Source organism: Castor canadensis, chromosome 10 (assembly GCF_047511655.1).
Source record: "Castor canadensis chromosome 10, mCasCan1.hap1v2, whole genome shotgun sequence".
Lineage (NCBI taxonomy): Eukaryota > Metazoa > Chordata > Mammalia > Rodentia > Castoridae > Castor > Castor canadensis.
This window is the reverse complement of record NC_133395.1, coordinates 101001520-101020600: the sequence shown is the minus strand read 5'-3', so window position 1 is coordinate 101020600 and position 19081 is coordinate 101001520. Positions and strand designations below refer to the sequence as shown.

The 19081-nt window shown below is 35.8% G+C and overlaps 1 protein-coding gene across 2 annotated transcripts in view; it reads right to left on the bottom strand.

Moving 5' to 3' along the window:
- Positions 1–305: 305 nt before the first annotated feature.
- Positions 306–19081, bottom strand: part of Ngly1 (N-glycanase 1) — a 48248-nt gene continuing 29472 nt past the window's right edge. Inside the window, exons 5-12 of one of the 2 annotated variants that reach the window (XM_020180149.2) lie at positions 16497–16719; positions 15959–16080; positions 14707–14852; positions 12608–12718; positions 11147–11311; positions 8125–8310; positions 1343–1520; positions 306–994 (exon numbers count right to left, since the gene is read on the bottom strand). In XM_020180149.2, coding sequence (XP_020035738.1) covers positions 819–994; positions 1343–1520; positions 8125–8310; positions 11147–11311; positions 12608–12718; positions 14707–14852; positions 15959–16080; positions 16497–16719 — 1307 coding nt within the window. In that variant the 3' untranslated portion in view covers positions 306–818. The remainder of the gene's footprint in view (positions 995–1342; positions 1521–8124; positions 8311–11146; positions 11312–12607; positions 12719–14706; positions 14853–15958; positions 16081–16496; positions 16720–19081) is intronic. The other variant, XM_020180150.2, reaches the window with a different exon arrangement.

Sequence of the window (19081 nt, the reverse complement as noted above, 5' to 3'; positions counted from 1 at the left end):
AAATGTTCATTAAACTTAACTGGAGGTAATTATGGAGCATCCACAAAAAAACTCTCAAAATAGTTTTTAAATACTGTATAATACAGTTACATAGTTTTAGTCAAGAATATTTTATTCAATGAGGTGGTTCACAATTAAATGCAAAGCATTTTCAAGTGTCCACATATTATGGGATTTACAACGCATCTATGAATTTATGTGGCAATGGTAAATGATTTTATAACTCATGTCTATTCAAGTGGTTTTCAATGTTTAAAATACATGGTAAAGGTGTGTATTTAACCAAAGTAACCACTAAAAAGGTGTACGGCAAAATAATTTTTTATTTCTTCAATGCCTACATATTTACAATCATAAAAACTTCATGCATTATAACTTATGAGATACTACTGTACTTTCACATTAAAAATTAAGAATCTTAGGAAAATCTAATTTAGCCACTTATAAAGAAATTAATGGCTGACCAGAAAATATTAAATTACTATTAGCTCAACATTTTATCACAATCATGAATAGCATTTAATCACAAATATCATCATTTTCTTTCATCTACACTTACTTCAGATTAGAATCTCATATGAGGAGCAACAAGACTTAATGCCAAATTAGTCACATTTGGAAGGGAGTTTTTAATTCAAGATTCATTATGGTCCACAGTATAAAGATATACTTTAATGAGGGTTACATGATGGATAGCCAGCAAATGAACTACGTTGGCCAATGTGTGAACTGCCAACCAAGCATGCACTGAATCAACAGACTACTTCAGGCCTTGGTAAATCCTGATTACTGTCAGCTTTCCCACAATGTTCAGGTTCTCAGAGGTCACTCAATTTTATAATTATCTCCAAACCATTTTCTTCATGGTCATTTAAGCTTTGTCTAAACAGCTGGGTATGTTGCCAAGCAACATCACCATCTCCTCTGCTTAATTCTGCTTCCAAAATAACTTCAGTGGCACCAGAAAAGTCATCATAGGAACGAAGATTTTTATCTGTTGGAGGGAAAAGAAATTTACACTTTGCTTTTGGTAATTTAAAAAGAAAAAAAAAACGGTTTTGGAAAATGCATTTTCTATAGGCTGACTTGTAAATTAAAATCACGCCTTTAAAACAAATACAAGTTAATTCTTTATGGAGGAAACACATGCTTTGAAACAAAATGATTTTTCTTCTTATATTTGTGTCTCACCATAAAAAAACCACCTTTCTAACACAATGAGGTTAAGCAGGTTTTTATTTTAAAAATATTTTTACCACAGTAGTTTAAGTCTTATAAGTACAAGCAGTCTCCAGTGTGGTGAATAAACACTTCATGATTAACTCTCCACTTAAATGCTTACCGCCTATCACGTCTACATGAGCTGTGTCACATCGCAATGTCCACCTTATTGTTCCCGTCTGAAAGGTTTGACTACTTGTTCTGATGGAAACATTATCTACTTTTAGGCCAACTGACCCACACTCAAATTTCCAGGAAACATAAGCAAAAGATGATCCTTCCTTTCGAGCCAAATACACCTATGAAGTGGGGGGGGAGAGGAATTGTCAGAGCAGTCAAATTGTGGAGAAAACAATTAAAAGTCTTACTGGCATAGGTACTAGGTACAGTTATTAAAAAACAAAGTTTCCCCACTAAAAATTTCTTACTGCTAACATTGTAAAATTTTATTAGAATTTTTTTGTAGCATCTTTTGGTTTAGAGGAAATGCAGATGCTCCTTATGTACAGCTCTTTTAGGACCCCATGCTAATCAAATTTTGGTAAATTAGAGTCTTTTAAAGTAGGAAGTTCAGCTATTTAAAATGAGCTTTAAGTAGAATTCTGCTGAAAATGAAGGCTCCTTTTAAATGCAACTACTCCCTAACTTCTCTTCTAAGTCTGGATTTTCATAGAGTAAGATAGGCCATAGTCCACTCAGTCAAAACACTGCTAAGTAATGGTTTAAAAGGCAACACCCACACCCACCTCCCTAGAGCGCTTCCTGTTCTTCTGTTAGCATTCCTTCCCACGTTGAAGGTACACAACTGAAAGTACCCAAGTCTACTGGCTGCTTCCATGTCAACCTCTCTCACTCCTATGTTTTGAGCAGAAATCTGACACCTGCAGTGGGGTCCATCACAGGCAGTTCCATTCAACTCAGTCTCTTTTCAAAATATGGATGACCCTGGAATGTCTTGAAAAAGACTCATTTATGCTGTACTTACCACTCGTATAACTTTAAATTTATCTTATTGTAACTGCCCAACACTGCTCAATTCTAATTGCTCTGGTCAGATTCATATTTTTAAAATTCCACTTCCTTCATGTCATCTACTTGGCTTAAAATGAGAAGAATATACAGCAACTATCTTGGCTCCTGCCTTAAACCTAAACTATTGGTTTTCAAGGTCCTCCATAACAGCAAAACACCTGGAATGCAGCTAAATGTGTGTTCTAATTTAATCAAATCATAAACTGAGGGAACAGGTACTGGATTTAATAAATATTAAGCATTTATTAATATTAAATAGATACATACAGGCATATATTCAAGCTAGACTCAATTCTTCAGGAAACACCTAATTCACACTAGCTCTGGGGCCAATGGTTGACAGTACCATATAAAACACACCTGCTATGGAAATATCTTATTATATGTCTTTACTTACCAGGTTTAAAAAAAATCAATTTACTGCTAGCATTCTAGACACCATCATTTTTCTTCGTGGTTAAATATGACCGTTAATTTAATTTAAAAATTTATAGGATTAGCAAATAGGAGATTGTATGACAACAATCAAAGGAAAATGATCTTAAATTTCTTAGTCAGTTATCATAGTTAACTGTTGTTGATAAATCTAGATGTATGGAACTGTCAATGGCTCCACTCAAGTGCAGGGTGACCTCAGTGGAACATCCTCTGGAGCTCACATGTTCTACTACATTCTCCTCTCACCATGGTTTATAAGGAGAACCCAGGGCTCACGATGGCACCAGCGTTCCCTGGGAGTCACTGGTTTACTTGCCTTAAACTACCAGGCACCTACCTAGGGATTATCCATAGCTGAATCATTCCTTCAAAGGAGTGGCTAATAAAGGAGAATATTTGGGAACAGGAGCCAAACAAAGGGATTACTGAAAGAAAGCCATTTGGGAGGAACTTAAAGACTTAGGAAAGTAATCAAGGCAGAAAAGGACGCACTTGAATTTATGTCTAAATACATAATACTATGTCTCATGTATTTCAGTAGTTTAAAATGTTCCTTGAAATGAAGATATAAAATATGATAATGCAAAGTCAGGTTAACTTCAAATTTTTAGCTTACTGAACTGCCTTAATTATACTTCATGGGTCTGGGTTAAAACTGGTTTTCACTGTAACAGAAGGTTTATAATAGCAGTGGAATACACCTAAAAGATTTGCTTGTTTACAGACTCAAAACTTTTTCATCCTTAAAGGAAGGAGCTTTGAAGGTCTTAGAAAGTTACTGAATTCTTAAATGCTTAAACATTCCAACAAAAGGTTCTTTATACTAAAGAAAAAGTATGTTAAAAATCTGTATCATCTTTTTCACACACGTATAAATGTCCATAGCATTTTAACCAACTGAAGCAAAACAGTATTTTTGGAGATGATAGGAAGTGACCAAAAATATTTATATTTGATTTGGTAATTTGAAATGCACTGAAACAACACAATTTATATTTTTATAAAAGCCTCCAATTATGGTCCTGTCTCTGAAGAATAAATATCAACAGAATCAGAACTATAGTTTATTTAGAAGGAAAAAAAAAACTTTCTTAAGCTCTTGTTTGTCTACAGGGGAAAAGCATTTGCATTAACTATTGATTATTCCTAATTTCCTATCTGACAGAGAAGTTGTTGTGTACTGGTTTTTAAGACTCATAGATTTAACTTATTGCATGTAATTTTATATGCTCAGTTTTGCACTCTGTGGGTCTACCTAGGAGGTTAGTGTTGCTCTCCTACCCTAGTAAAATCAGAAATTATAGTTTTTCTTCCTGTAGAATGAATTCTATACTACTTGCCCCCCATCACCAGTAACACCCTCACACCTTCATGGAGTTTGTAAGCATATACAGTATACATAACTGTGGGTGAGGAAGAAGCCAGTGTGTCTGAGATAAAAGGTCTATGCTGTACTACTCACAATGTATACAAAAGAATTTGTTCTTTGGATTGTGGCTGTAACCATTATTTTCAGGACTGAGAACAATTTGTATGTCAGCTTCCTTCCATATTTTAGAAAACAGAGATCTTTGCTTAAAGGGTTTTTGATTACTACATGTCAGGCTAAGATTTTCTGGAGGTTTGTTTTTTAGTGTATTGTTGAGGTGGGTTTTCTGTTTGTTTCTTTTATGGGACTGGGTTTGAAAGTAGATGCTCTGCCATTTGAGCCACACCTCCAGTCCTGTTTGCTCTGGCTATTCTGGAGATGGGGTCTTGCCAAATGTTTGCCCAGGCTGGCCTTGAACCTTGATCCTTCTGATCTCAGTCTCCCAAGTAGCTAGGATTACAGGTGTGAAGCACTGGTGCCAGGCCTGAGGTGATTCTTTCGCACACTCTTAAAATTATTCTCTTGCTAAGATTCGTTCTAATAAAGTTCATCACACAGCGGGCACCAGCAATCACTCATCCCTGCAGATGCCAGCAGAGCAGCTGTACTGTCAGGGATTTTATTTTAGTTCAATGCTGGTAAACTGATATTGTTCATGAATCTTACTACTCTTGGTTATTCCACTTTATCACTGAAATTAAACATGAATTCACTTTCAGTTTCCACAGTATTTCAGTCCTTCCATGCTATATTTCTGATTTATTCCACTACTAGCTCTGGGAGTCACCTCTCTGGAACACCAGGGAAGAACATATTCTTCCCCTGCTCAAACCCTCCCATAGTTTGTGATTACATAACTGCAAGGTAATCAAAGTTCCTGGGATCTGAAAGTTGTTTACTACCCTAGTTTCATTTCCCACAATTCTCCTCATATTCTCTTCTGCTTACACATTCCTGAATACAGATGTTTTTCACCTCAGTGCTTTTGCACATACTGCTTCTCATACCCTCAAATATCCTCTCCTTCCACATCCTGTCCTCAAACTGAGAAACTCTCCTCTTCCTCCTCTCAGATCATATTTCTTCTGCAAGGACTTCTCGGACTAGGGAAGTCATGGCTCTTCCTTCTGTCCTCATTCCCTCAGGATCACACACACACACACACACACACACACACACACACACACACACACACACACACACACACATTCTTCTAGCACTTGATCTAAACAGTTATCCCACATGTATTCCTCTTACACTAGTTATGGGCACCTTGAGGCCAGCCTTTTAGTTCATTCCATCCTGAATGCCAAGCACAATGTTAACAATGTTCATGTTTGCTGACTGACTAAATGAATGAATTCTTGACATAACGCCATGCACCAAAAGTGCTAAACTGGTGTTAATGACAAAGAGAGCAATAAAGCTGCTCAGAAATCAAAAGCATCTAAGAGCATCCAGGGTTCACTGTGAACAAAGCAAGGTATCCAAGCCTTAGGGCAGTGCAGAATTTATGCCAGATACATTCAGTCATTCCTTCTTACATCCAACAGTCTTTCCTAAACACTATGTACTAGGCACTGTACTGGATACCTGAGTACAAAAGTGAGTGGGAATGACAAAACAGTTCTCTGTTGGAGGAATGTTTGTACTCTGGTTCCATGTCTTTTGAATAAACGTCATGAAGGAGAGGTGCATGGTGCAATCAATCTATGCAGGGTGAAATGGGACCAGAGGGTGTAAGGTTTACCCCCAGTTCTGAGGGTAAGAATAAGTTATCAAACAAAAAGGAAAGTAAAGGAGATTCTATGGAGAGTTAGAAGGGCAGTGTACTGCCCAGAAAAGGCAAGGGCCAAACTCTGAAGAAATGCCAGAGCACTCAGTAATAACTAAGGTTTTGAAACAGTTTCTGTAGCCACAGAATGGAGCACATCTCTGAAGGCATCAGGGGAGATAGGAAGTTATGAGCATCATTTTTATTAAGATGTTATCAGTAATCTCCCCAGAAGTGTACTAGTCTTTTTGATTTGGCTTTTTATGTTTTCTGTAACTCAGATTATCAGTTGAACAATGCATTTGATAAGTACTAAAATTGATTAAGTCCATGTGACACTGGGAAAATACGGCTTTGAGAGATAACAGTTTGTTGTTAAAAATGTGACAGTAGGCGGCATGTGGTCTGTCATGTTCTGAGGTTTGGGATTACTGAGGAAAGATGTGCTGGGAAATAGGTCTACTATTCAACAGAGCCAGATATAGCCCGTAACTGGCAGTGTGCTAGTGAGGACCTAGAAGTTCTGATTTACATGGGATATACAAATTTTAATGACAACTGCTACTTTTGGGTTATCACTCTCTACAAATAAACACTCTAGCATTTTTTTTTTTATTGACTTTACACTCAGCTTTTAAAAAAATGGTGCCCTGCACCGAAGTGTATCAGGACATAAACTCTTGAACAGCAGTTTGTTTTCTATTTAATGGCCTGTGCATCTCATTTGCATCATTTAACTGCTCCTCATACAATACACATTCTTTGGTTACAATGTTCTAGTTGAGATCTCAAACTATGTCATGTTCTTGATGCCTTTTTCCTTGCCTGACAAACACCTACTCATCCTTCAGTGTCCAGCTCAAATGTTGCCTGCTCTGTAGAGTTCTGCCCCACTCCCACAGCCAGAGCTAATTTCTCCCACCTCAGTGTTTCCATAGTAATTTGTGGTTATCCTTATTATAAGCACCCTGCATGGTAGTTAATATGGTTGTTTATGTGTCAGTTCCCCATTAGATGTAAGGCAGGTACCCTATCTTGCACCTTTTTATCCATATAGCTGAGAATAATGCCTGGCACAATAGGCACTCAGTAAATGTTTGCTGGTGAGCAAGTGACAAGGAAATATGCTACATGGTAGCCCCGTACCTCAGCTTATCAGTACTTTCTCCATTGTCCTCCCTGTATTAACACTGCTGGTTAGGAGAAAGACATGTGTTTTCAGCAGGTACAGACTAGTCCTTGAGTGAATAAACACTTCTGTTCCATCCTGCTTTCTGTATACAAGAATTTTTAGGTTAAAGGTAATCTTCCAGAAGAGGTTCATCCTCTCTCATCAACTATATAATCAGTTACAGATATGTACACCTTGAAATTGAAAAAAAAAATTTGCAGTTCTTTAGCTAAATTTGGGAGTTTTTACAAACAAAGAAAGCAGAGATTTCGTTTCTCTACACTTTTTGTACGGATTAATGCCTAGTACAGAGATAGCATACAGTAGATGCTAATAAAAACAACCATTAATCTGTGACTCACTTTTCTAACCTACATCTTACAAGTGAACAACTTCCCTTCCCACTCAAATACCTTAGCAAGTTAATTTAAAAGCTTCTTACAAGTTAATCAATGCCTATGAAAAAAAATCTGTAATAATGTAGTCAAATCTAGTGTGGTCATATGAATCTCTGAGTTTATTTATAGTGTGTTTCTAAGGAAAGGTTTAAAAGCAAAGCTTCTTGTTACTGAGTACATGTGACACAATATACAGTTTGGTATAGGTGAACTACTATGATCTTAGCCTCTATTTATTTATTTAATTTTTTAGAGCACAGAGAAGGAATAACCTACATTGCTACTCAATCATTCATATCCTTATGACTCAACTTGTTAGATGGTTAGCTTCCTGAGACTGTGGACTAAATCTATTACACTTCCTCACAACCTCCATTTAGAAGGCTCTCAAGGTACATCTGTGAAGGAATTAAAGAGTGATACCTTTACATAGCCATGGAAAAAACTAGACACATGGATACACTGCTTGATTATTTCTTCCCATGCAAGAATTTAAGTTTAGCCTCTTTGATGAAAATGGATATTTCCTTGATATAAATGCAAGAATTTCTGGTGTACTTTTGATTACATGTTGGAAACAGTTTTCTTTTCCAAGTTAAAGAATTACTAAAACTAGTTTTGATGTATCAGCTTTCACATTATGCACATCTGAAAAATGAAGCCAATCTATGTTTGTTTAAACAATGACAAAAGTTTTAAACAGTTTCATGAATTAAGTTACCATGTTCCAGTCTGTTTCAACTTTTCTGAATATGGATTCCATTTTCCACAGACCATTCTCCCATCCAGAAATGGTTTGATTGTTATTTGAAACTCGTACATAATGATCTTTCACAACATTGTAACAAAGGTGGAATTGTTTAGAAATCTTCTCATTTTCAGAGGGAAGGAACAGGGTTTCCTTTCTCTTAAAAAAGAAAGCAGAGTTAATTTTCTAACATTATGGATGATACTAGAAATAAAAAGAGGAAATACTATGCACAGCAGTAAGAGACTCCTTCAAACTGAAAAGGAAAAAGTTGTGCAACATTTTATAGGGTAAACATAATGAACATAATGCTAATGTAGTGCCAAACATTACTGGAGAAAAGATAAGAAGTATTAGCTCTGACTTCATTTTTGTGATATGTGATCTTCATCCCCCTATTACCACCTTCACTTATTACTTGACTGCAAAAGTCTCCAGACAGTGATTCCAGCTTTAAGCTCTTAACTCTAAATCCATGCTACACACAGAGATTGAAGTGAGCTCCTAAAAAATCATAAACTGAGACATAACTCTTGCTCAACTCACTTCACAGTATTTAACTCCAAACTCACTACCAAAGCTCACAGGCCTGGTATTTGCCCCCTGCCTTCTTGTCCAGCTGCATCTCATGTGACTCTTCCCTTTCACTTCTATGCTCCCACCATATTACTTTTCCTTTGGTTCTTCAAAAAGGTTCAGTGGTTCCTGCCTCAGGGCCTTGACAGATCCTTGTCTAGAATGACATTCTTTTTAATCTATATTAGTTTGATTCTGTTTCATCCTTTAGGCCTCAATCTAAAGTCATTTCACCAGAGTATGCTTTCCTGAATATCCTAAGGTAAGACAATGCCTGAAAGGTATAGCTTAAAACAGATTTCTGCATGTGGAAATTACTATAAAAGCTAAGGTTTGACCTTAAAATTGCAGGCAATTTTTATATTCCAGTCCAAAATAGATCCATGTTTATTTTAATAAAAAAAAAAATCCCTTCCCGAAATCACTGAGTAAATCTAACATTCAATAGAGAGGATATCTTTATCCTATATCATTATGTGCTACTGACTCAGATATAAGCACAGTACCATTTTGGGTAAGACAGTTCACTGTAGTGAGGGCTGTCCTGTGTGGTGCAGGTTATTAAACATGTGGGGCCTGATCGCACCAATTGCTGGGAACATCCTCTGTTCCCCAACTAAACATCTTCAAACACTGCTAAGAGGCCCTCTGAAGGCAAAGCCATCCATGGTAGAGAAGCATTAATCTGTGTCAACATCCTACTAAAATATTTACTAACTCATCAGGATAACAGGCAAGACTTTGTTAAACCTTAGGCACTAGGTATTTAAAGAAATATAAAAACTTCAAATACATAAGAATCAACAAACACAATATAAAACATTTAAAACACAAGAAGAAAAAATACTGCTATTTATGTTTTAAAATAGTAACACTAAATGCATGAAAGAGAAGATAATCCTCTAGCAGAACCCATGAATATTGCTGCCAAAAAGGTTTTTAAAAAAAGAGCAGTTTTTTTTTAACAAATTGATCTTATAATTCTGAGTAACTATACTATGCAACTAGCATATTAATAACACTTCTGAATTCTCTTTTTTGTGGTGCAATGGATTGAGCCTAGGACCTTGAACAATGAGCCAAATACCCCAGCTCCTCTTCTCTTCTTTATCAAAGATATTACAGAATGCTAACACAAACAGATTGAAATAATATTTAAAGGATCATCTACCTTTTTATAAAGGATTACTATTACCAAAGGGAAAAGAAAAATATTTGTGTTACTGCATACAGCATGCACACAATTGAACAAACCAAAGTGGAGTAAGAAAAACATTTATATTTCCTAAAAAAAGGTTTTTGAGCTAGGATCCTGCTATATATCCAAGGCTAGCCTCAAATTCACAGTCTTCCTGCTTTAGCCTCCTGAGTGCTGACATTATAGGTGTGCATCACCACGCATGGTTCATAAAATGTTTTTTGTTGTTGTTTGTTTTGATACAGGTATCACTGTGTAACTAAGGCTGGCCTGGAATGCTAAATCCTCCTCTGCCTTAGCCTTCCAAGTTTTGGAATTGTAGGCCTGTGCCAAGATGGTTGGTCTTCACAAAATGTTTTTAAACTAAGATTAAGATAAAACTTTTCTTTCTGAACATATTACCACCAACTTTTCTTTCTTTTCCTGAATGACTACAAGATTTAACTCCAATTTTATTTTTAGGATTCACATTTTTCTATTTACTTTCAAACATCCATTTCTAAAGGGGAGGTCATTTCTTTCTAAATCTATGGCATTAAGATGGTGCCCAGCAATTGAGAAATTTAAAAATTTTCAAAAGAAGAAAACAATCTGGATATATGACCCAACTCGTATTTTTAAAGTTTAATCAACTTACGTGCCTTGTAAGAGGAAGCACACTCATCCATAAAAAAAAAAAGAAATGAAGACCTAAATAATATCCATGTTTTAAATTGAACACAGCTGTGAATTAAATTGGCTCTTTTTAACTGGATTCATTTAGATTTATACTTATAACTTGCACTGCATCAGCAATGATTGGAATTATTTGTTGAGTTTAACTCTTGTAATTCTGTGGTCTAACTAACATTTCTAACTGCTTGCTACAGATGATGGGGTAAATTAAAAAGCAAACATAAGACTTATTGGGGATAATTCACTCCCTTGGACACATTCCTTCAAGAGTGAAATGAGATGCAGCAATGGCAAATTTAGAAAAAGTAGATATAAAACTTTGTTTATAACTGTTTGATACTGATATGTGATTGGTTATTTTTCTTTCAAGCATTTTTCATTATAATCTTCCTAGATAACATTTTAAATAATTACACTTATAATTATGCAAAAATAATGCAATGTTAACTGAAAGGCCATGGCCAATGCATTTTTTCTGTAAGCAAAGAGCACAGTATAGAAAGCAGGAAAGTAAGAACGATTATCACAGTAGAATAAATTAAATACCTCTGGACCCATTTCACCTCGGGCCACTCTCCAAGCCACTGACCCAGATATTCTTCCACCAAGTTCTCCAGGTTTAGGGGTTTTGGGAGATATAAATTCAACGAGCTCCACAATTATCCTCTGGAGAAGTTCTTTTCTTCTGTTTTCTGACAAAGACAGTTGTCTCTGTAATTAATGTTTAAAATAAAGATTAGGTGAATATATAAATCTACCTGTAACCAAAATATTCTTAAAGCATTTCATTTTCACATATATGTATGTATGTTATGTGGTAAATAAAAAGAATACTGTAGAAATCTTAATTTTATAAATTTTATGTTGAGAAAACATTTAACCTACTTCTATAGCCTCTATTTTTCTAGATTTAAAATGGAGATAGCACCTTCTGTTTCTGGCTATGAGGGACTAATTTATATAAGTCAAATGCCTTGCTAAGAAAAGCTAAGGAAGAACACACACAAACGCACATCACTACTTGGGTGCAGAAGCAACTAAGGACACAGAACTGGAAAAGTCCAGATCCCAAGGGAAGACATGAACTGCGGTGAAGGGAACACACTGCACCTCTTTTTCCTTCCAGGCATTTGCCAACTGTTTAGTGGAATGAGGAAATGAGGCTGGGAAGCCAAGCACAAAGGGTGACGAATGTGCTAAACAAAGCAGAATTCTTATCAGAATTATAGTTTAGGGGAGAAAATAAACTGGTGTTCAGTCTTCGAGACAAGAAGTTACAGCAAGTAATCCAATATCTCAAGTTGTCTCTGAAGAACTACATCAGGAGTAAGAGCAAATCCGAGATAGATTGAACCTTCACAGTGAATCTCAACACTGATTGGATTAAGATGATCTCCCCTAACTGCCAAGCAGAAGCAACATCAGTTATGGGTTTAAAAAAAAACCCACATGTAGACCCCAGCTCCTCCTCTCCTCAGTAGTCACTGTTAATAATTTCCTGTTTCTTACTTTCAGAAATTTCCATTCATGGATGTATGTGGGTGTAAGCCTGTATATGTGCATCCATAAATATGTATGTGTCACCATATTCAAAGGAGGGTTACTATGACAGATAAGAGAACATGCTTTTCTTTTTCTTTTCTTTGAGATGGAGGTCTTGCTGTGTAGTCCAATCCTTGAACTCTAGATACTCCTGCCTCAGCCTCCAAAGTGCTGGGATTTATAGGCATGTACAACCATACCCAGTGGCAGCATACTTTTTGTTTAAGTTCTATGAATACTCAAATTTTATTTCATTGAGTTTTGATAAGAAATGTGACATTTCATCTAAAAAAATAATAAAGAAGTCCTTAAATTTTTCAATGAATAAAGACATTTAACATATTAAAATCCTCTTGATAGCAAGTAATGCTACTTTAAGAATTTCAATGGGTTAAAAATGGAATAGTCTTGGTTATATAAAAAATTTCAAATGTCTGTCAAAAATGACAAATAGACATCACATACTTGCTTATTAAGCCCATTAATAGTTTCCCGAAGTACTGCTTCTTTAATGTTAGTTCTTCTAGAGATCACCTCTTCATGTTTACAAGAATATCGCCAAGTGACATCAACTACCTGAAACAAGTTACATAATACAAATGTTTAACAAGATTACAAACATCAATGTTTACTTGACAAATACCTAGAATGTATGTAACTCATAAATGCAATTTAAAAAATGCCACCCTTTGTTTAAATTTTAAAAACCAACTGGGCACCGGTGGATCACATGTGCAATCCTAGCTATTCAGAAGGCAGAGATCAGGATGATCGAGGTGGAAGCCAGCCTGGGCAAATAGTTCTGGAGACCCTATCTCAAAAATTCAAAAACCAGGGCTGAGGTTATAGAGGTCAGTAGTATAGTGCTTGTCAAGAATGTGTGAGGTCCTGGTTCAAACCTCAGCACTGAGAAACAGAGAAAGCATGAGAGAGAGAGAGAGTGAGAGCAAACACGAAAGGGAAAGAGAGAGGTGTGGTGCAACACCTGTAATTCCCAGCACACGAGAGGCTGAGGCAGGAGGAGTGAAAGTTTGAGGTTAGCCTGGTCTACACAATGAGACTCTTAAGTGTCTCAAAAAAATCAGAGAAAAAAAATCCTGTGAAAGAAATTGAAGACAATATTTTTTTAATTTCTGGACAGACGTATCTTTAAGAAACACTGTGATATAGATAAAATCTGAGAATATTAGCTTTTTAAGACTTTATCCATTTTTACTGTATTGAAGTTATATTATAAAGCCAATTTCAGACAAAGGTGCAACCATAATTCAGTGGAGAAGGAAAATCTTTTCTAAAAATTGTGCTAGAATAATTCATTTCATGCTGAAAACATATTTCAACAAAAATTAACTCAAAATGGATCACAGAATAAATGTAAAACTAAAAATACAAAATTTCCAGAAGAAAATAGGAGAAAAATCATTGTGACCTTAGGCTAGGCAAATACTTCTTAGATCTAACTTCAAAAGGTATAATCAATAAAAGAACAAACTGGACTTCAATTACTTCTCTGCAAGTTATTAAGAACATGAAAAGCTATAGATGGAGAAAAATCTTTATAAACCATATAATCAACTTATAGAAAAACATATAAAAGAACTCTCACAACTCAACAGTAAGAAAACAAAACACACAATGCAAAAAAACAGGCAAAGGGGACATGTGGGTGGTAAATGAATACAAAAAAGATGCTCAATGTGATTTGTCATTAGGGAAGTACAAGTGAAAAGCACAATGATGTATCTCCACATACCTATCACAAGGGCTAAAACTAAAAGCTAACCCACACTAAATGTTAGCTAGGGTGTGGAGAAACCAGAACTCTCACACAGTAAGAGGTGCAATCACTATGGAAAACAATTTAGCAGTTTCTTAAAAGTTATATATACATCTACCATATGACTCAGTCATTCCCTGCTTAGGCATTAAGAAAAGAGAAAAGCAAGCACATGCCATATGAAGACCATATACCCAAAGTTCATAAGCAGCTTACTTTAAAATATTAAAAACTAAAGCTAGGCACTGGTGGCTCATGCCTATAATCCTAGAGGCAGAGAATAAGAGGGTCAAGGTTCAAAGTCAGCTTGGACAAAACTTTCATAAGACCACATCTCAACCTGGGCAGTGGTGTGTGCCTGTCACAGTAGCTACAAGAGGTTGAGATCAGGAGGATAATGGTTCCAGGCCAGCCCAGGCAAAATGTTTGAAGACCCTGTTTCAAAAATAACCAGAAGAAAAGGGCTGGAGGCCATCAAGCAGTAGAGCACCTGCCTAGCAAGTGTGAAGCCCCAAGTTTGAACCTCAGTACAGTAAAGCAAACAAACAAAATAAATAAATAAATAAATAAATGAAATAAAAACTGGAAATTACTCAAATGTCCTAGGGTATATCCATAGACTGGAATACTGACTGTAGTAATGAGTTCATGGATGTATACAAATGACAAACTTACTAGACTGTACACTGGAAATTATGCAGCTTATTACATGTCTATTATACTCTCATAAAACTTTCAAAAAGAATCATTTTTTATTTTTAGAAAATTTTTTTCTCTTATGCCCTACCTCATCTTTAGAAAATGCTATGACATAGGAAAGCTTCTTGCCCCATCCTATTTCATAAAGGAGTGGTTTATCACAGACATCTTCACACGCATCACAGTGTAGCCACCGCTGCTGAGAGGGAGAGTAGACTTCTGTCCAAACATGGTCTACTCGAGTGAGACAAGAGAATGAGAAAAAGGAAATAAAAGATAAGATTATAAAACCAGAATGACTTCCAAGAACTATACACAAGCTCCTAATAGTCATATAATAATTTGTAACATTTAAAATTTTGTTAATAAAAATGAGCATTTTGTAGCACACACAACTCTAGAACACTTGTATTAATTTCTGTTTCTTTGAGATCATTGAAAATGCAGTTAATTTTAATTTTAGTTAAAAACAATGTGTGCTATAACTCTAAAGAAGATGAACATAATGAATAACGGCAGTAAAATTATCAGGCCCAGTTTGGCATTGTGAAGGAATTAGTATCAATTTTGAAGCTGCAATCTCTTTGGACCGTAAACCCCAGAAGTAGCAGGTGGTCTAATGAGATTTCTTGTTACTGATGCTCTGTATTTAATTGCAAGACAAGAATAACTACTAGCTGAAGGTTTCATCTGATTGTTAAAACAAAAACAAAAACAATGTTAATACGAGTAAAACTCCACCAAGAAAACTACTTTTTAACATGTACACAACATGAGACTTTCCTTTCTCTTCCCTTTCCTGTTCTTTTTCCTCTCTCTCCCTCCCTCCCTTGCGTCGTTTTTTTGTTTTGTTTTTGAGTCAGGGTCTCATTATATAGCCCAGGCTGGCCTCAAACTCTCTATCTTGCCTCAGCCTCCCAAGTGCTGGTTTTACAAACATGTACCACCATGCCTGGCTACTTGAGTCATTTCTAAATAAAGACAATACAAATATCATGGCTTTTCTTATATATTTTGTATACTGCAATTTAAGTTTATTAAATCAATTATCTAAAAATGAAGATTTATACAGCACATTATTATACATGTTAACCCATTACCATGAATAAAATGCCATTGGAAAGTGTTAACAAAAGCATATTTAGAGTACAAAGACACAGTGCTTCAGTGTATTATAAAAATCTTGTGGTTCCTTTAAAACTCCTGTGAAGTTGGTATTATTGGCATTTTACAGAAGGCAAATAGAAGCTCAAACTGACAAGGCCAAAAAGTAAGAGAAAATGATGGGCTCAGACTGTAAACCCAATTCCTCAACCTCTATGTCATCTCACATTCTGTACCTGTGTAATCCCAAACGTAGCGAGCTTCAAACCCTAAAGCTCGGCAGCACAGTGTAAAACAATTGGCCCACTCGCCACACCGTCCACATCTCGTTTCCAAAAGTTTCTCAGGGTTGTTGTATCTGGTTTAAAAAAACAACAAAAAGCAGCTTTGATTATCAAAACCAATATTTTTAAAGAATTTATATTCCCTCTATGTTAAACTTCAATCATATTTCTTATTTTTAAGTATCTACTTAATAGCCTAGATACAAGACACTATGCTAGATCTTATGGTGTCACCAATATTCAACTGTGTGTATGGCTTTAAAATAGTCATAGGCTGTAAGTAAATAGATAAGCATGGCTGTGTTCTCATAAAACATTATTTACAAAGCCAGGATGTGGACTAGATTTAGCTGTCAGTCATAGTTCACAAACCTCTGGTCTAGAGAAATATATTTCTAAATATTAAAATGAAGACCAGTAAGTTTATTTATTAAAAATTCACTTCCAACCATTCCATTAAGAGATTGTGCTGTGCTTTCTAGGCACCCACCTTGGGAACCGATTGCTGAGCTGGCATGCGTCACAGTAATGATCTTCTACATTGCTTGCACCCCACTTCAGCTCATCATCACTGGGCAATAATTCTTTATCTCTAGATCTAGTTTCTCCACCGCATTTGTTGCATGAAATGTTATTTACCCAATGAAAAAATTCCTCCTTAAACCAGTGTAAAAGCTCCAGCAGAAGAAAATCCTCATCGCTTACATTAGAACCTAAGAAGTTAAAAGGGAATCAAGTCAGATTTAAAGCTGAGAAGATCTAAAAGCATTCACATTATTTGTTCTCAGATTGGGAGCTGAAATATGAGAAAACATATTTTTCTCATATGTTTTGAGATGACATAAAAGATTTCCACAAATATGATACAAGAAAGAACTGCCAGTATACTGTGATAAGGACCCATGCCAACTGCACATTTAGAACAGGAGGGTGTTTACTGTTTTACAGTCTCTAACTGACATGCACTAATAACAAGGTCAGAACATAATGACCTTTCAGGGAACTATGGTTGGTTTGGAACTGATCCTGAAACACAACGGAGATAGAAAAATAAGTATGATTTAAAAAAACATTTAAAATGTCTATATTAGGGCTGGGCATATAGCTTAGTGATAAATCACTTGCCTTGTATGTACAAGGCCCTGGATTTGATCCCCAGTGACAATAAAAAATAAAAAACGGCCATATCAAATTTGTCATTACATATCTACATAAACAAACATGGCACAATTTAAAAAAAAAACACATAGGCAGAAATCACAGCATACCAGACACTTTTTAAAGATCATTCTATTAGCTCTTCTACCAGAGGTTCAACTGCACAGTTGAATCCACCCATGGATGCTCATTCCAAAACACATCCATGCCTACAGTGAATATAAACATCACGTCAAGTAAGCATGGTAAGTAATATTATGCCCACTCTATAAAATAAAGCTATCTCCTGTCATATTCAAGAATACAGTACTTCTGGGAAGAAAAAAGAGAGGGGTAAAGAACCAGGGAGACATATACAAGGGACTTTCATCTCTGAAGCTGTATTACTAAAAAGAGATTTAAAATATGTATGAAGGAAATATATTACATACTAAGATATAATAAAGTTAGTAATAGGCATTTGACATATTACATAGTTGACTCTTAAACAACCTATGGATTTGGGATACTGACCTCCTGTAAGTGAAAAACCTCTTTTAAAAAATAACTTAAGACCTTTATTAACTGGTCTTTTTTTTTTAAATAGAATTATAAACTTGTATGATAAATTAAAAATGAAGTTCTTAAAAATCTCAACTTGACCAATATCAAACAATTCAAAAACCTTTAAAGGTATAGTGAGAAAAAGCAGGCTTTTTGAAAACAAAAAGAGATGACTTAAGTAACATAAAATCCCCATGCTGCAGAGATAATGCAGATAGTTTTAGTTATCTCAGCAATGAGTAAAAGACAAGCACTAAAGGTCTTCAGCTCCAATCTGTGGTTCATTTCTTATTGCTGGAATTTCATATTCATTTTTTGTTGCATGACCAGATGATAGTAGAGATGATGAACTGACATTACTCAGGCCTAAGTCCATTTATGCCACCTTGTGAATTAGGATTTTTCTGGATTCTGGGTAAGTAACTGAAGTTGTAGCTGTACTGCTGCTGAGGGACCTACTAAACTTGGTTCTCACTTCCTTGATTTTCTTTATCTTCTTCACTGCTATCCTTTCTGGCTCTTTGGCAAGGAGGGCCCTGTAGAATTGTGGTCTACAAGCTCACAAACATTCTGTCTTATGGTCCACCGTGTTCTCCTACCCCCCAGCTGTCAGCACTCCCGTTTACTTCTCCTTGGACCTGCATTGCCTGTGGTAGGGCCAGCTGTTGTTAGAGCTGGCCTTTGGTATACAGTATTTTACTATAGTTAATTTTAGGCAGTTACAATACTACATCTTTATTTTTGTTCACACTTCTCTTAACTGAATGGAGCCATGTATGGTTTGTATTTGTAGGCATTAAAGTTTGAAAATTCTTAATTTTAAAATGTACTTGTGGGAGCCACTATTTTGACTCTGTGAATAAGAGGCAGGTAACAAAGGAAGGATTATATTCTAGAGATAAAGGAAGAGCATCGAGAATCACAAAAGCAGAAAACCAGGCAAACTGAGGCAACAGGAAAGCAGCAAGCAGTGCCAGGCTGTCCTCAGCTTCCCAGGCGGGGGGAGAGGAGCTGAAGATACAAGTCTGCAAGCTGCTATGATGTAGCACACTATGAAAGTACTTTCCCCGTTCTGGATTCTGGACAGCTTGAGACTCAAGACCATAGTTCCCACACAGGTCATGATGACCCAAAACAACTTCAGAAGCATGATAAAACTATCTTACAGCTCTCTGAAGTAGTTCCTTTTTTATTTATGGAGATTGTGTATTCTCTTGACCTCAATAGAGATATAAACTGTTGAAAATTATTCACTTCCTTAGCAACTTACCAAAACACCAGAAGATAATGTGCTTAAAATTTTTTCAAGAATATTTTTAAATTGATCTCACAACATAATCATCAATTCAATTTAGTGGTTAGTCTTAAATTGCG